At 38.0% G+C, this 22,540-nt stretch overlaps 1 protein-coding gene across 1 annotated transcript; it reads left to right on the plus strand.

Annotated features, from left to right (window-relative positions):
- The first annotated feature begins 96 nt into the window (after nt 1–96).
- TRIM23 (tripartite motif containing 23) lies at nt 97–21,597 on the plus strand. Its single transcript, XM_083817796.1, has 11 exons — nt 97–263; nt 981–1,143; nt 11,047–11,168; nt 11,983–12,261; nt 12,844–13,026; nt 13,696–13,911; nt 14,976–15,110; nt 16,233–16,362; nt 16,475–16,585; nt 18,018–18,142; nt 18,486–21,597. Exons 1-11 carry the CDS (start codon nt 159–161, stop codon nt 18,663–18,665), a joined length of 1,749 nt encoding a protein of 582 aa, XP_083673922.1. The 5' UTR covers nt 97–158; the 3' UTR covers nt 18,666–21,597.
- Nucleotides 21,598–22,540: the final 943 nt, after the last annotated feature.

Consider the following 22,540-nt stretch of genomic DNA (forward strand, 5'->3'; position numbering starts at 1 on the left):
CTCGCGGTGCATGACGGGAGGTGTAGTCCTCGAGGAGAGCGGCGCGATGGGAGCTGTGGTTGTCTGGCGCCAGCCGGAGGGGAGCGGTGCGCATGCGCACAGCGGGGCGGTGCCCTCAGGGCGGCGGCCGGCCCCTTCCCGCTGCCCGCCCCCTCAAGATGGCGGCGCTGGCTGTAAACAGGGCCGGGGCAGCGCAGGATGGCGGCCGCGCCTCGAGCACCGTTGGCGGCGGCAGCCGGGGCTCGGCGGGAGCCGCCGTGAAGGTGAGGCGGGCTGTGCCCTCCTGCGGCCGGCCGGGGTCGCCGTGAGGGGGTTGCGAGGCTGGGGGAGGCCGCCCCGAAGCCGGGAGCTGTCCCGGAGCGAGCAGGCGTCGCATTCCTGGGGGAGGGCGGCCCGGCGGGGAGACGCGCGGTTAGCTGGCGCTGTTGTATTACGGGTTGTCTTGTTTTTGTTTTTTTCCACACGGTGATCGATTTTGCTCTTTTTGTCAGCCGTTTAAGGTGTTCTTCTCCCCCCCGCTGTTTGTTCCTGCTACCTCGATGCTGCGTTTGTAGCTTCATAAGTGGCTGGTTCGGTATGACTGACCTTTTCACGCGGATCAGATGTGAATAGAAACTTACTCCGCCAGCTGCCTGTCTGCTTTGGCAGGGTCTTGCCCCTTGTTTCCTTTTTTTTTTTTTTCTGTAAGGAAGCATCGGTTTTCTTAGGTGTGCTGATTGACAAGTGGGCTCTTCTTGTGGTGGTGCATGAAAGGGAAGTGAACTAGGGGTGATCTTGCAGGAGGATGCTGGAGAGTTCTGGTCTCTTTTCTTCCTCTGCTACTCTTATGATCATTCTTTATGTGTCAAAATTAATGAATCAGCCTATCTGCTGTGATTGCAGAAACTGTTATAAAATAAAATGTGTCAAATGGCTTATTGTATGAAGTCTTCCCCTCTTCATCAGCTTGAAAACAAATATGGCCTCTTCTTAAATTGTAGGTTCTCGAGTGTGGAGTCTGTGAAGATGTGTTTTCTCTGCAAGGTGACAAAGTTCCCCGACTGCTTCTGTGTGGCCATACTGTCTGCCATGACTGTCTAACCCGGCTTCCCCTTCATGGCAGAGCAGTTCGTTGTCCTTTTGATCGACAAGTTACTGAATTAGGTAAGGAAAATTAAGTCTAAAGTTCTTAAAAGCGGTCAGCCCAGGATATTTAGAGTACTGTGAGGTTGTACCAAAAGCAGAACAAGAACTGATTTCTGTTACAGGCCTGCCTGCAGACGGTCGTATACTTCGTCAGAATCTACAATTTCTTGCTTTGATTCTGCTGAAAATTGATGATGTACATTAAAATGAATAGCTAGATGGCATATGTAGATAGTGCACAGGACTCAATAATATGGGTGAGCTAAATGTGTTGACTTTTTTTTTTTTTTTTACAGTGGAGGACCTTCCTAGTGATGTATTTTAATATTTCCAATTAATAAATGTGGTATGTTCTTTTTCCTTCAGAGAAGCTTGTAGCACTGTTAAGCATTAGTGAGATAGGTATCTCAGAAAAATTAAGTCCTAAGTTTTGAACATTATCTTCTTCTTGAACTTGGGCTTACAAGCTTCATAACTTAAAGCATTTTTGTAAACTTCTATTTACAAAGTGGCCAGTCTATTTTAAGCTAGCGTTTTCAGGTTCCTGTGTGGGCATTGTTTTCCTGTTATCCTAAATAGTAAATAAGCCATGCAATTAAATAGATTTTCTTTGACAAACAGTTTTGTCCAGATTCATGATGAAGTGATATACGGGAAAGTACCAGTAATAACAAACCTCCTTTTAAGATGTAGAGTAGTTCTAAATATGAAGTAACGCGTACTGGAGTTGTCAAGGTTGAAACTCATACTTTAAACAGGAATTTCATTATTGCAGAAGTGTATGCAGCGAGTACTTGAAAGCATAAGAAACAGCTTTTTTCCCACAGTTGGAGTTTATTTTAGGCAAAGATGACACATGCTTCTAATTCCTTTAGAATAGGAATTGCATAGTGAGCATAGGGTTACAGAGAAAACAAGTTATCAGAAGAATTTGTACCAGGATGAACTTGTTTACAGAACTGGCTACAGTAGCTTTGAATACCACAGTGGGAAAAGAAGAGTTGGATGGAGGAGAATCCTCAGAGTGAGAGATCTCTAGAACAGTAGTCTGTGAAAGGAATGTATAATTATCAAATTAGCTTGAATAAGAATTTACTTTGAAGTGAGAGAATTTGCTAGAGTGAGACGAAATATTAAGGCACGTTCTGGGACACTTTCATGGAAACAGAAGTCAGGAAAAGAATTACCAGGGTCATATATCATATGAAAGAGGAGTTTGGGGTGTGGGGGAAGACAGCAGGAGGGTATGTGGTTAAAAGAGTTACAACATATATTTTATCTATGATTGTACAGCTGAAAGTGTGCTTTTATGAGGAATAAGCTAGTGCACGAGAATCAAACTTGCTCTTGTGAAACTTCTGTTTAAGACCTCTGCTTGTATCTTGTAAACTAAAAGCAGACACTCTTTTTACTGTAATAGGGAACTTGTCACTGAGTAATTTTTACTGTGATTTTTATCAGACAACTGAAAGTATCCTGTAGAGTCTTATTTTTTGAGCTTTAGGTTTAACATAGTTGAAAAAAACATAGTGTTTTTATAAAAGCTTCATCTTATATAATAATTAGGAGCTTCTGATGAAATAGAAGCCTTAGAAGTTTAGTAGTGCTTCTATACAGAGGAAGAGGGAAGAAATGGCTAGTTCTGAAAAGACAAATGATATGCTATGACCAGCAGTTGCTCAAAAAAACTTTAGCAAAACAGCTCAAGAGTAAAAATACTTATGTGGATAAACATGTTCTGCTTGATGATCTGGGGCAGAATTGGGCCATCTACTTTGCAGCTCACCAGCTCTGTAAGAATTGTCTCATGAAATATTGTTTACAGCATGTAAAAATGTGCTTTGTAGAGGGCATCTTGTCGTGATCCCTTTTTTAGGAGTCTGTGCATTTGTCTTGTCCTAACCACCTCATTGTTGCTGCTGTTAGTTACACCTGCAGAGCTAGTGGTTCTTTTTCCAACAGAGAGCTCAGGAGCGGAGGTGGGAGGGAGGTACGTCAACCCTGGATATGATAAAAGCAACTTCTCGTTCTTCCTTCCTGTCCATGTGATGGCCAGTGAGGAAACAAGCTCTGTTTTCGCACATTTCTGCAATTGATGTTCTGCGCTTTAGTGAGTTAGCCTCAGGCAGCCGTGTAGTATCTAAACCTAGCTTATAGTACTGCTGTCAAAAGAAAGTTCTGTCAAAAGAGAAGTTTTATAAACGAGGCGTAAGGCTATGTGCATTGAACAAAATTCCTTAGTCAGTAGCTGTGGATTTTATGGATGCTTTTAATCTAATAGTCATTTAACCTGTGCTATAATTAAGCAGATAGAATTGCTTTTTTTCCCTTGCTCTTACTAATATTAAATTGTATTACTAAATCATTTAATTTTACATTTTTCTAGCTTTTCAGAAGGATTCTTGAGAATCCTTCCTTTAATCCTACCTTTAAGAGGTACGCAGGGAGCTATATGAAGGCTGTCTCCCCCCCCCCCCCCCCCCTTCTGAAGTGGATGCTTGGTTTGAATTTGCTGGCCTCTTTCTTCTATGAGTATGTCACCATTTGAGAAGGCAGGATTAGAAGTATTTTGTCAGGATACATAAAGTCTGCGATTAAGAACTGACAATGTGTTTACGTGTTCAGCAAAATATTCTGATAGTTCATAAAAATCTTGCCATCATGGAAAAGGCTTAGTAAAGGCTTAGTAAAGGCTTAGTAAAGGCTTAGTAAAGGCTTAGTAAAGGCTTAGTAAAGGCTTAGTAAAGGCTTAGTAAAGGCTTAGTAAAGGCTTAGTAAAGGCTTGACTTAGTAAAGAACTGGTAATACTGAAGCCTGTCCAAACCACGTTACTTGCAGAGTAGACCAAATAGATTTATTTTTTGTTTGAGACAGTTTTTTTAATATGACCTGTCTTCCAATGGACAATTTTAAGTGAGCGTATGCTTGTTGAAGGTATGTGAGCTGTCAACTGAATTAACATTCTTTAACAACAAAAAAGATGTAATAGAAAAAATTTTTCAATTTTCAGATGTCTGAAGCCGTATGTTCTGGATATTGTTTATTTACACAGCATAATCTATGTAACAGTCTCTTTAGAAGAAGACTCCTTTTAGAAAGTTTTTTTCCCTCGGAATATTCTTATGTGGGAGAAGAGGTGATTCATTTCTAGCAACCTGCTTTTTCTCTTCCCTATCCCATGTGGGATTGGATTTTTTTGTGCTTTTTTTTGTGTGTGTGGGGGGGGTGGCGCTTTGGTTTGTTTGTTTGTTTTGCAAAGTACGTAGACCAGAGAACTGTTAGGAAGGGTGTGCTTATGTCGGAGACTGGCTTTTCACTTTAGCCAAGCAGCTCTGCTAAGGAGGCCTTTAGTAATACGGCTCAGGTAAACTCTTCTGTGATCATCATGTTACAGAACCTGAACTACTTTCTGTCATTAAAACTTGTTCAGCTGATGTGTGCAGACTTTAGCATACTTCAGGGAATGCATCCCATTGTTGTTTACATTTACATATTCTTTTGCTAGTGTTTGAGTGCTAAGATAAAATTTCAAAACATTGTACAAGAAAATGTGGCTATAACATAACATTCTCTCTGCTTTGATACCATTCTCTCTGCTTTGTTCAGGTATTTAGACACCAGTCGCTCTTTTATTACTGGTGTTATTTATAATCCTTCCCCAGACAAGCTTCATGCATTTGAAAACGGCATTTGTGTTGCTGGCTGGACTCCATCGTAGTGTCTCCATGCAGCTCTGTTGCTATCTCGTTCCTGGCTGACATACTTCCTGCTATTCATGTCATCGTCTTCGTTGGAAAAGAGGCAGTCAGATTGTGCGATGGCTTTGTAATGGGCACAAACATCCCTTGTAGGCATGAGGATGAGATCACTAGACTCTTTTACACTTGTTACCAAAGCAGAATTTGAACTGAAGTCTAAGAGACTAAGCAGATGTATTTACACAACTCATGTTTTAGTGTTGTTTTTTTAATATAAAATAAATACTTGATCAATTGTGTTGAAAATATATGCTGAGTACACAGCATTTTTATAGTAGGTTTAGTATAAAAAGAAGCAAAGTGGCTTTTCCTCAAACATGTAAACTTTATGGTAGATACTAGTGAAATGAGATATGACTTTCTGTATAACAGAGAATGTTTTGTAGTTGCTTACTGGTTATAAATTCTGTTACAGTAGATTAATAGTGGAGATTTATACTTGTAAGCTTTCCTGTTCTTCCATCTGTGCCCAAGATTAACAGTACACTGATGATCCTTAACGTATACTAGCAAATTTCAGGATATATCATTTTAAAAGTATAGTAAGATTGTAAAAATCAGTGTGACTTTGTTTCTCCCAAAGTTTAATTTTTATTTCAATTACAAAGTAGAAAATAGATTGTAAGGTAGAATACCTCCAGAGTTTTTTTCTGATCTCTTCTGTTGGTTATGTTTCTATAAATTAATTCTGCTTTGCCTATTATGGCTTGGCTTTCTCTTCATGTTAGACATGGAACAGGAGAAGACTAATGTGACTAAAATCAGACACTAGAATGTAAGCCACGGGGAATACTTTTTATCAAGGCTAGATTGTTTTTTTATAAACATAGAGGAAGTAGTTTTATAAGGAGCTCTGTAATGATTCTGCACCTTTGTCTTCTCTCAGCCTTATCTAGTGTTTGCTTAAAGGCTAAAAACAATGTTTACTTAAGGGTTAATTTGCTATATGTCTGTTTGATAAGTAGGTTTATTGTTTTGGTGAGCGTGCATATATATAGCATACTCTGCTATTAAAGAGTATTGGAATAATGGCTAATCTGGATCTTTAAGGTCTGCATCAGCAATCATATTGATTCACATTGACAGTGCATATTATATACTGTAGTAACTGAGGGTTGTGCACAGTCATTTTGCTATGGGACAGTGCTGTACTAAACAGTGCAAAGAGAACCATTTAGCCACTTTTCTCTGGTTTGTTCTTTAGGAGTTAGTGTTCAGAAATCTTTCTAGATACAGTGTCAGAAAATCCAGGTTCTCATTACAAAATTATTTGAAAGAATTTAGATCTTAAAAAAAGGATGTTGCACTCTGTATTTCTTCAACTTGTAATGAGATTACTTTCTTCCTTGTTCCGTTTTTCAAAACACAGTGATCCTGGTGGGAGTACTGGAGCTAAAATGTAACTAGGCTCTGAAGTCAGAATATATCAAAGCAGATGACTGTGCTTTTGCTCACTGTAGTTGTGGAAGACCAGAACATAATCTTTGGAAACTCCTTCAAGAACTATGGCAGACAAAAACTTAAACAAGAATTAGGGGTTTTCTTCACATTTGGTTTTGGGAAGAACACTTGGCTTAGACTGGGTGTTGGTAGTGCTACCTGTAGTGGAAAAGGCTTCTGTTGTGGAATTGGTAGGTGCAGAGATCAGTGACATGCCCTTGCTTTATACCAAGCTTCAAAGTTACCAGCCAATTCCTGATAGGCCCTTTTTCCAGAAACAGAATACTTGCTAAAATGTGTGGCCTTTTGCTGATCACAGAATCATGCAATTGTTTGGGTTTGAACAGAACTTGCGGATCTGTTGTTGTCGCCTTTGTGGAACCCTTCCTTGCAAGCAATATTGTGACACATCTGACCCTTAAAAGCATTGCCCTTTATGTGGTGAATATATTTGAAGCATGTGTGTAATTCTACAAAGATCCTTTTTGACTTGTATCTCTGTGTGCTGCAAATCCAAACTGCTTGGGAGCTGGAGATCCCAATGATGAAAATGCTGGTTACTGTCTAGCTGTGGGTACCAAGCTGAGGAGCAGTGAAACATGAGTATTTGGGATGGGTGGATTGTTCTTCTGGTTACTATAACTGCATGCAAATCACGGTAGTCAGTGTCTGTTTGGAACATTACTCTCACTAGTACTATACACCAAAATTTATGGAGTGTTTGCCAGATCTCAGTGCTGAGCGAGAAAGGCCGAATGCCTGTATAGGATCATTGAGATGACATCTGAATTCCTGAAGGATGCAGAGGTTGTACAGCTACCAGGCCACCACAGGGCAGCATAATTCAGAAGAGATGAAACACTCAGCAGAACCAGACAGTTCAAGTGGCCTGGACTTTCTCTTTGAGTAGACACTTGGGATATAGTTTCTGTGAGTTCATGTCAGATGCAGACTCCTGTCAGACACGAAATATGTGGACTGAAAATGTCAAGAGCTTCTAGAGACCACCTGATCTCTGAACCAACTTCTGGCTCCAGTTGCTGTTCTGCTAATCTTTACATCTGAATAATGAGAGGCAGCCCAGCTTTCTTCTGGATTTGGCATTGCTTTCTAAAATTGTATTTTCCAGATCATGCTTGAAGCAAAATTTAAGTTAACTAAAGCAGTCACAAGTGCTTCTATGTTTTCTTGTGAACACAGTTCAAAAGGTAATAAAATAGATGAGTCAATATCAGCTAATACAGGTTATGTACAAATACAACAAGGCACTTCTGGATGTGTCGTTGGTTATGTAAAAGTATGCACATTAGTACCCTTGCTCTGCCTGTAGCATTGCGAGTGTTGTAGTTTCTATCATTGTACTCAAAGCTAGCAAAATCCCCATATTTGTTTTCCTACAGTAAACAGTCTGTGTTCTTCAGTAAACATCTGAATAACATCAATGTTACGTGAGAAAACTTTGCCTTTCTTTCAGTGCCCAGAGAAGTGCTCTCTTTATATTCAGCAGTCATGTTGGGTATAATTAAGTAACTTTTTAAGCTTGTCTTTGATCATAGATAGGTGGTTTCAAGTGCTGGGGAAAATAATTTATTATGAAATCATAAGCATTCATGGATTCTATGATACTTTTTAGGAAAACAGGATATTTGGAGGTTTAATGGGGATTGGTTTTCCCTTATTAGCTTGAGAATCAAAGAATCATTTAGGCTGGGAAAGACCTCCAGGATCATCTAATCCAACCTTTAACCTAGCACTGCCAAGTCCACCATTAAACCACGTCCCTAAGCTCTGTATCTACACATTTGTTGAAGACCTCCAGGGATGCTGACTCAACCACTTCCCTGGGCAGCCTGTTCCAATGCTGCACATCCCTTTCAGTAAGGAAATCTTTCCTAGCATCCAATCTAAACCTCCCCTCAGCACAACTTGAGGCCATTTCCCCTCATCTTATCAGTTGGTGCCTGGGAGAAGAGACTGATCCCCACCTCACTATACCCTCCTTTAAGGTAATTGTAGACCAATATTTATCTATGTCACCAATTTTGGTGAACAGATCATAATAAAGTCCATATACCAACAGCAGGAGACATCTTCTTTGAGTTTATTATAGTGTGGAGGCTGGAGAAAGAGCACATGCTTCTTGATTTGTCCCTTCCAAATTAGGGACCATTAACAAATAATTACAACCTGTACCTGGATTGGCTATATGTGCTGTATATGAACAGCCTTGTTAGTGTTAATTAGGACTTAAACTGATCCCAAACTGTGTAGTAATAATGCACAGTTCAGGCTGTAGATATCCTCAAAAACTGATCTGCCCCTGAAATTAAAAACAACAAGAATACAGAAATGGTACTCAAGTTCTGGTACTCTAGAAACCATAGAATATAGAATATTCTAGAATACAGAAATGGTACCCTAATATCTCTTCTGTGAGGAGAGCCTGAGTGAATTCAACACACAGCTCCTTTAAAAATAACTCTTGTCAGATCATCCAGGTTTCTGGAAATATATAGTTGTGATTCAGCTGTGGTAGTGAGCCTACTGTAGCTAATCAAAAATAACTCTCTAGATGTATAATCACAAAAACATTGGGTTCTGTATACTTGTGCTGTGGTTTAACCCAGCAGGCAGCTATGCACCACGTGGCCATTTGTTCACTCCACCTCCCCACACTCCCCAGTGTGTTTGGGGGGGAGAAACAGAGGGGGAAAAGGGGGCGAAAATATGTGGGTTGAAATAAAGACAGTTTAATAGGACAGAAAAGGAAGGTAGAGGAATACTAATGATAAAAGGATATACAAAACAAATGATACACAATGCACTTGCTCGCTGACCGATGCCCAGGCAGACCCTGAGCAGTGTTGTGTCTGGCCCAGCTGTCTTGGTTCTGTCCCCTCGCAGCTTTTGCACCGCCAGCCTCCTTGCTGACAGGGTGGTTTGAGAAGCTGAAAAGTCCTCGAATTAGTTGTGGCTGAGAAATACTTGTATTAAAGCATTGGTATGTTACCAGCATTATTCTCATCCTAAATCCAAAACACAGCACTAGGAAGAAAACTAACTATCCCAGCTGAAACAAGGACAACTCAGTCCTTGAAAATAGCATGCAGCCCATTTGAGGAATACCTGATGGCATCCTACTAGAATGTGTACTATCACGTTTCTAATATATATAACCTCTTTGCTGTGAGGAAGATGCTAGAGGTTTTCCACTTAAGAAAGTAATTATGTCTCTCTCAGGAAGAGAATGACAGAAGAGAATGGGACAACCAGCTGGAGGGCAGCTTTGCAGAAAAGGACTTTGGCATCGTGGTGTGCCCTTGAAGCAAGGAAGGCTAATGGTGTCTTGGGCTGCGTTAGGAGGAGCGTTGCCAATAGGCTGAGGGAGGTGATCCTTCCCCCTGCTCAGCACTGGTGAGACACCTGGAGAGCTGTGTCCAGTTCTGGGCCCCCAGTACAAGAGGGACATGGAGCTACCAGAGGTGGTCCAACAAAGGGCCACAAAGATGATGCAGGGACTGGAGTATCTCTCCTATGAGGAGAGGATGAAGAGAGGTGGGACTGTTCAGGCATGGGGTTGTGGGGGGAAATAGGTGGTCTTATCAGTGTGTATAAATACATGAAGGGAGGGTGCAAAGAAGATAGAGCCAGGCTCTTTTTTAGTGGTGTCCAACATCAAGACAAGAGGCAATGGGCACAAAATGGAACACAGGATATTCCCACTGAACATCAGGAAGTGTTTCTTCACAGTGCGGGCGATGGAACAATGGAACAGACTACCCAGAGTGGTTGTGGAGTCTCCTTCCTCTGAGATCTTCAAAAGCCATCTGGACATGGTCCTGGCCAACCTGCTGTAGGTAGCCTTACTTGATAACTTCCAGAGGACCCTTCTAACCTTAACCATTCGGTGATTTTGTAATGACTAAAAAGTAAACATCTAGTAGTGCTCACAGGTGGTACTTCAACGGAGAAAATGTCTTAATGATACTGTTGCTGAAAAAAGTCAGTGGGTGATATTTTCTTGGAGAAGTAATCACTAAGGTTTTCATATGCTACGTAGCCTACTGAGGTAGCATTTAGCAGCAGTCTCCAGGATGCTATTGTGTTTTTGATGTTCATTGTGTTGCTTCCTATTAACCTCTACAAAATAAGGGTGATGCAGCAGTAGACATAGACTTCTCTCTCTCATGCTCCCTGCAGGAAAGTAGATCTTTTTCTCTATCAAATAGTTCTAAACATTGTTTTAGTTCTTTCTTTTTTTTTTTTACTGGGATGAGGTCTGCAGTAGGTGTTGCATCTTGTGATCAGGGAATATGAGGTTGGTCAGTGTGAATTCTTCATAGCTTCTGTTAGTACAGTAGAAATGTTAATGATGTGCAAAATTTATTAAATTGTATAACATGCATTATAGTTTGTGTTCCTTATAGTCCATAGTTGTTAGCTTTCACAGATCATTTTACAAGTGTTCTTACTGAGTTTTTATAAGCATTTAATAGTCTTGGCATTTCTTAAGTAGGGAAAATCTGCATAAACAATAAATAGTTCCATGATGGAAGGAAAGAAGAGGATAGAAAGGTAGTGTGAGCTTAGATAGAAAGTGTGATAGTGGTATCTCACCATAATTATATGTCCTAGTATTTGTCAGAATCTTGCCTGTGGATTGTGGAGATGCTGATTCTATTCTTCCTCTCCTCCCCCTCATTTAATTCTTCCTCAAAAATAGGAGATTCTGGTGTCTGGGGCTTGAAAAAGAATTTTGCTCTGTTGGAACTCTTGGAACGTTTGCAGAATGGACCTGCTGGGCAGTGTGGGACAGCAGAAGAAGCCATTGGTCTCTCTGGAGAGGTACTGAGTTTGGAAAAAAAAAAAAAAAAAAAAAAAAACTTTGTTAAGTTTGCTTAAAATACTCTTTAGATAGGAAAAAAAAAAGTAACTTCCTTGGCAAATGTAATTTCACAATTAAAGCTATTTTCTTTTAGTATCCAGTATTAAGGTTTTAAGTAATTGCTTCATAATTCAATTCTAATATGCACTGACTAAATCAAAAAGGTAGTAGTTACATGAAGCATGTGTATTTCCCCCTTTTTTAGACTTCTAAGATTTTTTAAAAGTTTACTCATTTAGATATTTTATTTACAGTAATTTTCTAATAAGTTCTAGAAAACTCTTCTAAACTCTTCCTAAAGACTTCACAGCAACTCCTTGTTCCGAATAGTTGCCTTCTGTAGTCTTTTGATATGACTACATCATGTGATAGCAGTTCATTATCAAAATTGACTGATTTAGCACCTCATTATTAACAACTGGTATGCAGAAGGTATTCTAGGAGTAGGTGATAGTTCTACGTATATATTTTTCTGTTGGTGTTTTGTCTCTCTGTAAATTTCTCTCTGAAGGAAATGTCTGGAGCCTGATTTATTTTAGCCTTCAAATCTTTACAACTTCTACTGAAGTTTATATTATAGAATCACTGAACACTCCGAGAATAATATATTGGAGTTTATGGTAAAGAAAACTGACTTTTATTTTGTAAAGATCTATTAGGAACTTAAAATCAAGTTTTCAAAGCAGTCTATATTGGTGACAGGTCTTTGTTTTTGTTTGTTTTTCCCAGTAATTGGCATGAAATATTAACAACTTTTTTCTTTGTTTTTTTTAGAGTATCATTCGTTGCGATGAAGATGAAGCCCATGTTGCATCTGTTTATTGCACTGTTTGTGCCACTCACCTGTGTGCAGACTGTTCCCAGCTTACTCATTCTACAAAGACACTAGCGAAACACAAGCGTGTACCTCTTGCTGATAAGCCTCATGAGAAGACCATGTGCTCCCAACACCAAGTGCATGCTATTGAGTTTGTTTGTTTAGAAGAGGGCTGTCAGGCCAGTCCTCTTATGTGTTGTGTCTGCAAAGAATATGGGAAGCATCAAGGTCATAAGGTACTAATAAGAATTTGTTTTGTGTCATGCCATGGGATGGCTTGCATAATTTTTTTATCCAGTTCAAGTATGAAAGATTATCAGTAGAGAAGGATAGATTCTTGATATGTCTTCATAGAAATAACACCATGCTGTTCTTTCCTTTTTCCTTCATTTCAGATAACTTCCATAGTAAAAATGACAAGGAAAAAACATTATTTTTATGACCTTAGTAAGTTACTTAAATATTAAGGTGGACTGTCCCTTTATTTGATGCTTTTCTGAACATGTTATGGTATTGAATCAGCTGTCCTGAAAGTTGTTATTCATCGTGTAAACACTAGGTTCACCCAACCTGGTTTGGTCCAACCACCTTTTTTTTTTAGAAGTAATTATTGTAAACAGACAAATTTATATATGTACTTGTGTAATTGCTAGATATGTATCTTAGTGTCAGCATAATCTGTAACTCCTGATTAATGCATTTATGTAATTTATTTAATGCATATAATACATGTAGATTTTAATATTTAGAAGGATATAGAAGATGAATAAGGAAGATATTTATGCTTGATCTTTGATACATTGCTTTTTAATTAATAGCATTCTGTCTTGGAACCAGAAGCAAACCAGATACGTGCATCCATTTTAGACATGGCCCACTGCATACGAACTTTCACAGAAGAAATCTCAGATTATTCAAGAAAATTAGTTGGAATAGTTCAGCATATAGAAGGAGGAGAACAAATAGTTGAAGATGGAGTTGGAATGGCCCATACAGAACATGTATGCTATGTTGTTTGTTGTTTTTTTTTTACATAATTGCTGTTTATAATAACTCAAATATGGTTTATAAGGTTGTTCTTAAGCTTCTAACAAATGAATTTTTTTTCAGAGCAGTGAATTATAACATACCTTATTACAATGCTTTCGTTTTGAAGAATTGCTTTGAAAATTATACATAGGCTCAGTAAGACAAGACCTTAAGTTCTCTCTACCAAGAGATGAGACTACTGTCTCTACCAAGTTCTCTATCACTATTGAGACAGCAGGGAACTTGTAATTCATCACAGTAGTTCTTAGTCTGCACGAAAATAGAGAGGCAGTAGGAAAAGCTGTATAATTACAAGTGTAATATTGAAGTACAGTGACAGATTGCATGTCTGTCCTCGAGTGCTGTGATATTACTGGGTCAGTAACATCTGGTCAGTAGAAAATTTCTAGTAGGGTGTGTGTATAATATTTATATATATATGAATAAGCTACTTGATTATAGGAGTAAGTTCTTGGAGGATCTTGGTTTTAATGCTGATAAGACTGTATAACTGGGTCTTGAACTTTGATGTAGCTCAGCAGACCTGAACATAATTTAGAAATTAGAATGAAATGAAAAATATGCTTCTGCAATCAACTGGTGTCCTTATTGCTCTTGTTCTTTTGATTGTAACACTGTAGGTACCAGGGACTGCAGAGAACGCTCGCTCATGTGTCCGAGCCTATTTTTCTGATCTTCATGAAACCCTTTGTCGTCAGGAGGAAATGGCTCTTAGCGTTGTTGATGCTCATGTGAGAGAGAAATTGATTTGGCTTAGGCAACAGCAAGAAGACATGACCATCCTATTGTCACAGGTTTCAACAGCTTGCCTTCATTGTGAAAAGACTCTACAACAGGTAAGTTGGCAAGTGAGCCATAACATCCCATAACACACCTAGCACCGTGATTTAAGTTTAGGCTACAAACAAAGTGTGTGTGGTACTCTGCATTTATTTTCCTTTAGACTATTTGTCTTAAGACAATAATTATATAACATGAGATTGCCAATGTTCTTTATAAGGGGGTGTTAAACAAGGATAGTCAGTACAACAGCATCAAATTGTCCAGTTGCTATAAATTTTGTGACATGACTCTTTAGAGTAATATGTTTTTGAGGTTTGTGGGGAGGAGGAGAGAGAAAAGTGAAACAAGAAAACGTAAAAAAAAAAAAAAAAATGGGAAGGATTTTACAGTTGTAATTACTAATATGCATGTTTGAAGATAGTTGTCATGCAAGGTTGGTAGGACAAACTGTGTTTGGACTAAATAACTGTCTCTAGCATTTGCAGTGTGGGCAATTCAGTATCATACTAAATGTGTGAAAAAAGTGGCTACATAAGAATATCTGGTTGGTGCTTTATTCTCTTAATTTAACAATAACAAAATTGCATATGTAGTGAACAGTAAATTGAGTATGAGAAATCACTTCATTAATGTGATATTTATACAAACTTTTAAAATTTGTTTAGAACTAGTGTCTGGTGGCTTAGTCAAATGTATGTTTTAACTATGCAAGTTTTCTTATTAACAGTGGATTTTGATCTTGTGTTAAGTACGTTGGCTGCAAAGCAGCAGCTGTAGTCCAGCTGCTGGAATGATATGTGAATGATATAAATATTCTTTATGTATTATATTATTCTCTTTTCTAATCTTTATTCTTAGAGGACTAAGAAAGGTTAAAGGATTTTTTTTTTTACAACCACAGAACCATTTAGTGTCTCCTAGTATTAAGGAAGAATGACACGGCCTATGTATTTGTATCATGATTTTAAATACATTTTTTGTAGGTGTTTCTTTAACTAGAGTATTTCTATTTAAAATACTTCATTTCCAATTATCATATTTACTTATGTCCTGATTTGTTTGTACTAAGTATGTTACTGAGAGAAAAGCATGGTTTTGTGTTTTTTTGTCTGTTTAGGATGACTGTAGAGTAGTGTTGGCCAAACAGGAAATTACAAGATTGCTCGAGACATTACAGAAACAGCAGCAACAATTTACAGAGCTTGCAGATCATGTACAGCTGGATGCTAGCATTCCTGTCACTTTTACAAAGGTATATTTAATCTCATGGAAATAACAGCTATCCACTTTATGAAGGCCAAAGTGTATTTTAAAGAAAGCAGGAATAATATATCTTCACTATGATACTGTATTTGTTGCAGCAAATTCAGGCAGTTCAGCATCAAGCCACAGTACTTTATCCGATGATGAGTACTGTCTGGTATTTGAGCAACAAAACCACTGTGCTATAATTAGTGTGAGAAATAATAATTTAACATTTAATGACTGGCTACATCAGTAGCTTTCCTTGAACATCAGCTGCTTTCCTTTAAATATTCAGTTAGTATTTGTGAATGCTAGAAGCACTTTTCTTTGGAAATGTCCCTGATTCGCTGTATGTTTAGCTCAGACTATGAAATTACCCCTTCTGTCTCTTGGCTTTTTCATGACGGCAGCATAACTCCTGCAGAATGCTTATGTTTCTTGAATATTGCAAACCTGTATTTAAAAACCAAAAAAATCTATTGTATATTTCAGTTCATAACGTGAGCTTCAGTTCATTCAGTTTTTATGGTAGCTTTGTCTGAACTACAAATAGAGATTCTTTTCCTTGCCTCAAACCAAGACTTATTTTGTGATATGTTTGGTTTTAAAATCACTATTTCAGATTACTGCTTAAAGCAATTAATGTTGCTGTTTTCAAGTTGCAAAGGTCTGGAAATAGGTTGAGGTGAAGAAGTATAGCAGCGGAGCCTTCTGCAATGAAATAACTGTAGCTGGGAACATTGATGTGACAAAACGTAGTGGAAAAGCTACAAAACCAACAGTTTGCTGGTCAGAGAATTTTAATTGCTATAAGCAACTTGTGGTATTTGAGCCACAAATGATAATAAAAAAAAAATCTGAAATGTTAAGTACAGATGTACAAGCATGAGATGTCTTTGGATGGCTTTTTAAGAGATGTGATAACACAGGTAGAAGTTACAAGTTAACATCCAAAGTTAACATCCAGTAACTTCTGTAGTGGTGATCCATATTATTGACAGAACTGACTTGCACTTTTACAGTCCATCCATTTAATGACTTCACAAATAGTGAGAACGTAAGTATCTTACAAATACAGGTTTTCTAACATTAATTTCCAAAACTTGTTTGTGTATGCTGTTTCTTCCAGGACAACAGAGTACATATTGGACCAAAAATGGAAATTCGGGTTGTCACTCTAGGATTAGATGGAGCTGGCAAAACAACTATTTTGTTTAAGTTAAAGCAAGATGAATTCATGCAGCCAATTCCAACAATAGGTTAGTCGCAACAACTTAAATGTAAGGATTTTCTGAATGTTTGACTTATCTGTAGAATTTGACTAGCTTATATCCATAGACAAGATTATAAAACTCAAATGTTTTTATTTAGGTTTTAATGTTGAAACAGTAGAATACAAGAATCTGAAGTTTACTATTTGGGATGTAGGAGGGAAGCACAAGTTGAGGCCCTTGTGGAAGCATTATTATCTCAATACACAAGGTGAGACTAATACAACTTATAAACCATATTTTGTCTTCTGACTTGTATTTCAGAGCCAAAAAGGTAATTAACAGAAATCATGTATAACCGTAGAACATTTTTCATCTAATACAAAGTTCAGCTGCTAGATTCATGAGCTAACATATTTTAATCTAGTTGTTCATTGTGTCTGCTGTATGATAAGGGTGTCTTCTCCACAAATCCATCAGACAGTTCATGAAATGCCAAACAAAATTAGAATTTCTGTTAAATCTGGTTTTGTCTGACAACAGTCAAGGTGCAGTGTTCCAAAGTTTGTGTAGTGAGAAGTAGTACTTGTCCGGTGCAAAGTTTAAATAGCACTTGAAATTAAAATACTCAGTCTTAGGAGCCTCTAAATTCTACAAAGTTCTGCGATTTCTTACTTTGCATTGCAGTCTTAGATCTACTTGTGGACTAGATTTCAGAATCAAGCACTTTATTAGTAAAATTTGTTATAAATGATGCTGACTTGGAAATTAACGCTGCCCTTCTGTAAGTGCTCTGTAGTTGTTTTCCAACTTAGAAAGGGGCTTCTCTTCATGAATTCACTGTGGATTGCCTGAAATACTTAGGAATGAGAAAACATTAGTTTTGAGTTTTGCAAATGCATTTTGTGCGTTATTTAGCCTTCACTGCAAACTTTAACATTTTCAATCACCCCCATCTTCACAAACTTTTAAAAATTTGATCTCGGGTTTCTGTTGATCTATTAAATCTTACCCAATAAATACCAGTAGCATAGAGTTATGTCAGCCTTTAAGAATTGTAAGCTGGAGACAACAATCTAAGCAATTAACCTGGTGTATCCTTGCAGTAAGTTTTGTTTGGTTTTGGTGGTGTTATTTATTTATCTCTCCATGTATTTAAAACACAGTGAGTTTGAATTCTGTCCACCTAACTCTCTGGTCTTTCTGGTACCTTGGTTACTTTCTGTGGTGCATAGTAAAACTTACTGTCTCTGTGTCGAGTCCATTGTAGTCTTCTCTGTAATATGTAGTCCATAGCTCAGGAAAGCTGTGCTGATTTGGCTTAACTGTACGTTCTGCAGCCAGCTAAGGGAAATGAAACCATTGTGTGTGAGTTTGAACATAAATGGATCAAAAATGATTTGCACGGGGATACTCAATCCACACAAGGTAAATCTGGTTTAGACCAAAGCAGTTAAAACTTGCACAGCCTTTGTGTTAAACTAGGCCTAAAACTGCAGACTTCTTCCTTGTTTCAAGGTGAATTCTAGATTTTTGTCAAAAGTATAGAGGTATGTAAGGCGTTTCAAAGTCTTCCTGAAACTGAAGTTGTGTGCTGCTGAGAAACTTCATGTAAAGGACTGCTAGGAAAAAAAATGTTAGCTGAAAGCTAACTTGACAGTTTGTATGTGAATGTGTGTAAAATGTTTTTTTTTCTTTCACAGCGGTTGTGTTTGTTATTGATAGCAGTCACAGAGACAGGGTCAGTGAAGCACACAGTGAACTCGCAAAATTGTTAACAGAGAAGGAATTGCGGGATGCCTTGCTCCTGATCTTTGCTAATAAACAGGTACTTGTGACTTTTTTTTCATTCTGCTACTCTTTACCTGAGTTTGTGTATCAAATTCAAACTTCCTGAATCCTCCCCTACAGGAACGGGAATGGTAATATGGAAAGGATAAAATATAGATGTTTTCCTAATATTTAATTTTGGTAAAATAATGCTAAAGGGCCTAGTAGATTTAAGTCAGTTTTTGTTTTTGTGATAACAAGTAGTGAACTTGTCACTGTTTCATTTGACTTTGAGGTTTGGAAAGCTTTTATGTAATCTGTAGCCTTAATCTAAGCCATCAGTTAAAAAAGCTTCAGAGTACGGAAAAATAATTGAGTCTGTATATCTGATTCTGTTGCAGGATGTAGCAGGCGCGCTTTCAGTGGAAGAAATTACGGAACTGCTGAGTCTCCATAAACTCTGCTGTGGCCGTAGCTGGTATATCCAGGGTTGTGATGCCCGAAGTGGTACAGGACTTTTTGAAGGATTAGACTGGCTTTCAAGGCAGTTAGTGGCTGCTGGTGTCCTGGATGTGGCTTAATTTCAGAACAGTCGTGTTTGTTGTTCACTGTTTTGTTTGCATGATTTAGGATGTTGTAACCAGGTCTGCCCTCTGAAGGGGGGAATTTACTTAAACTTGATGGTTACAGAAAAATACAAGCCTTTATTCAAGACTGGATAATTGGTTCAGTAAACTTGTACAGTTAGTGTTTTTGACATTTGATACATGTACAAGTGATGAAATGGGCTAGTTACACAGGGGCCTTGAAAATTCTTTTTGTTGAAATTAGGTTGTTAAAACTTAAAGTTCTTCCCTGGTAAAATATGCATTAGAGTTCATCTAACAATCATAATAAGGTTGCGGAAGTTAATGTCAGAAAAACTTTGAGCAGTTTAGAAATGCTTTCCCAAGAAACTATTCCAAAATCCATCTTAGGTTATTAGAATAGTCAGCTGAGGTCATTAGTCAGAAATAAATTATGCTACTTTTTAATATCTTAAAAAATGTATTCAGCTAAAGCTGGCATTGGAAATTACATGCAAATACACTGCAAAAGGAAAATGCTTCCCCTGTTATTTATTAACCTCTCTGTTAGTAGATGGGAGCATAATGGCAAAGAAAACCGAGAATGGGGAACAATGTAGTACTAACTGGCTGTGACATTGTTTAGTTGGTTGTTTTCTATTTTTTATTTTACTTTTTTTTGAAAGTCTACACATGCTAAATTATTTATGGACAGACTATAGTGATATTAAGGTGAAAATGTTTTGTGAATTCTTGAGGACATAATCTGCCTTTAGAGATTAAGATTGCTCCTCAAGAAGTCAAATGAAGCTTAAAAAAAAAAAAGACCACCTTAAAGAAGCAGTGTGGTGTAATATCAATCCACCTATGTACTCTTATGTAGAAGCCAAGCTTCCAGATAAAGGTAGTGGCCTTAAAATAACATAATGTAAAAACAGTGTTCACTAATTATAACTCTTACTTACAAAAGCTGATAGCAAAATGTGATGTAAACCTTCTGTATTAAGATTTTTAATTCTTACTACATCTTCTACATGCAGCTGTCACCAATGCCTCTGTTTTCAAAGGTCACTCATTCACAAACCCATGTGATATATGTGTAGCACTGTTTAAGTTTAGAAAAGGTTGCGGTCACTTAGTGGTATCTCCTTTTCTGCTGCGCACGCAGTTCTGTTAAGTTTTATCTGACTGGTATGCATACAAGAAACTTCTGGTCTTCTCCTAAGTGCACAGCCACTGCCCATTGAAGAAGACATGCCACGACCCTCTTCACATCAGTAAAAGAGCAAGGAAGAGCATAGCCAATAGATCAAAACTGCAGAGCATCTTTTCTTACCACAGTAGAGGTAAACAGGAAGAATCACGCAGCAGAAACAAGCAGCGTTGTTGACAGATCTTTTTGACACACTGAAAAACATTAACCTGTGAAGGCTGTGACTCTCACCCAGTGAGGAAGAATAATCGCATGGTCTGTGGCTGTGGCTTTTTTGTATTGTCAGCTTTATGATGTTTTCCAACTACATACTTTAGGTAAGGCCAAGAATGTATAAGCAAAAATTCTAGTACATTTGCACTTTTTTTCAAGAGGAAGTAGTTAAAGAACTACTTCCTCATAATGACACTTGTTCATAGTTTTCTCTTGTTACATGTGTTTCATGTAAATGATGTTAAATGGAGCTTCAGTTTAAGCAGGTCTAATTACTTGAATAGTAGCTGAAAGAACACTAAGCTTTAAAATAGTAATGTTTGTGAAACAAGCTTCAATGCCTACATAGGTACTGAGAAGGGGTAGTTACTCTTTCTGCAGATTACCTGATTAATCTAGAAATAGTTTACATTGGGCTGAAGGGCATTTTTTCTGCACCACCGAACTAAAAAAAAATAATCATCCTTCCCAGCCTGCAACATCTTGCACGATACACAGTTGGCTGCTGTTGACTTGAGCATCTGCTCAGCCTGTACCGCAGAGCAGTTCCAGATATAGTTAGTGCTGACTGTCTGTTCGTAGCGCTCTTTTTAAAACATTAATAAGGTCTGCTAGTGTGGTAGATACTTTTTCCAGGAAGACATTTGTTCTCAAGAAAAATCTGAACCTGTAACTTTATTATAGTTGGTTTCTGTGTCAGTTATACAGTGCCCTCATACTCCGTAGTTACGTTTCTAATTACTGCTAAAAAATGCTCAAGGTGACCAGTTCGTGAGTTGGTGGAATGTTTTTGTTTTTTGTGGCAGTATATTTGCGGGCAGAGGAAATATACTCACTCGTGCATATTTTTGAGTACAAAGGATTGCTTGCTTGTGACATACGTGGAATACTACCATACAGTGTTTTTAGTGGAATTTATTTAAGATGACTTAAAGTAACTGTGAAGGTGTTGCGTTTGTCTGTGAACTCTTTAGTGTAAACAGGTACACTGAGAGGTTTATTTGTATTATAAGTTAATACTATATATAAACTGCTTCAGTTAAAAATTTAAGCTTGTTTCACCAGTTCTGTTGAACTTCAGTTTTAATGTTCTGACTTATGCAAAGAAGTAGTTCCTCAACTAGAACTTATTCAAGTGTTACTAACTATGAGGATTATTTGAAAAGGCTGATTAACGTTTCATAAGATTTTGACTTAATTGTGAAATTGAGTAAATGCAACATCTAGTGACAGTGTTGTGGCATTCTTTAAATAATCTTGGCTCAAAAATAGTATGTCTAGGCTAACTGCAAAAATCATGTTTTATCACACAATGTGGTCTTTCTGTATGTTACCTTCAAATTTATAGTGGAATGGGTGGTACTTGAGGGCTTTCTTCTGAGATGGTTCCAAATTCTGAACCGATGGATGTTACATAATTATTTTTGGAAAGAAAGGGCTCTTTTAATGGAAACAATTCATGAGGTGCAGAGTTGTCTGGAAAAATGAGTTGTTTTCTTCAATAAAAGTATCTAAAACTTTTGGAGATCTAGTTTTCTTTTTATAAACTTGCCTTTTTTGATAGTTATCTAAGAACAGAGGTGTGCTACATCTAACATACTAAAACGTTCTTGTTTGATGCCTGAAGGTAGCCTTTTATCTCAATAAAGTAAGCCTCCTCAGGGTAACAGCTTTCAATGGACTGAATTTGCTTATCACATATCTGTTTTTGTGAACTTGCCACAGTTGTAAACTGCAGAGTGTTGTGGTGTTATGTGAACATAAACACTCAAAGTTAACAATACAGTATTTACAGTAGACTTAACTGTCCACTATAATACAGGACCCTATTTAGCCACAGGTTCACAACAGCTTTAAAAGGCATCTAAGCTTTCACTAAGGACCACATCAAAACACTGGACATGAGCTTAGTTTGAAATAAATCGTAGCAATTATCTCAAATGAGTTTTTCAGCAGATCTGGTGACGGTTGTAGGCTTTTAGAGAAAAATCAGGCCAAAAACAGATACCCAAGGCTAAAATAATGAGAAAGGAAGCATTTAAAGAAAAAAAGGGCACATTTTGCACAGCACTTCATAAACTGCAGTTGAATAAATTGGTTACTTGCTCATTCAGTCCAAATGAATGTGGACCACCTTTGAAGAGGTAGATTATGTATTGTCATAGCAAAACATTCACAACACTGTAATTGTTGATAATAGAATCATTAAGTTTGGAAAAAACCTCCAAGATCATCTGGTCCAACCATCCCCCTACCACCAATGTCACCCACTAAACCATGTCCCTAAGCACCACATCCAACCTTTCCTTGAACACCCCCAGGGACGGTGACTCCACCACTTCCCTGGGCAACCCATCCCAATGCCTGACTGCTCTTTCTGAGGAGAAATGTCTCCTCATTCCCAACCTGAACCTCCCCTGGTGCAACTCGAGGCCATTCCCTCTAGGCCTATCACTAGTTACCT

Source organism: Anser anser (genome assembly GCF_964211835.1).
Source record: "Anser anser genome assembly, chromosome: Z".
NCBI lineage: Eukaryota > Metazoa > Chordata > Aves > Anseriformes > Anatidae > Anser > Anser anser.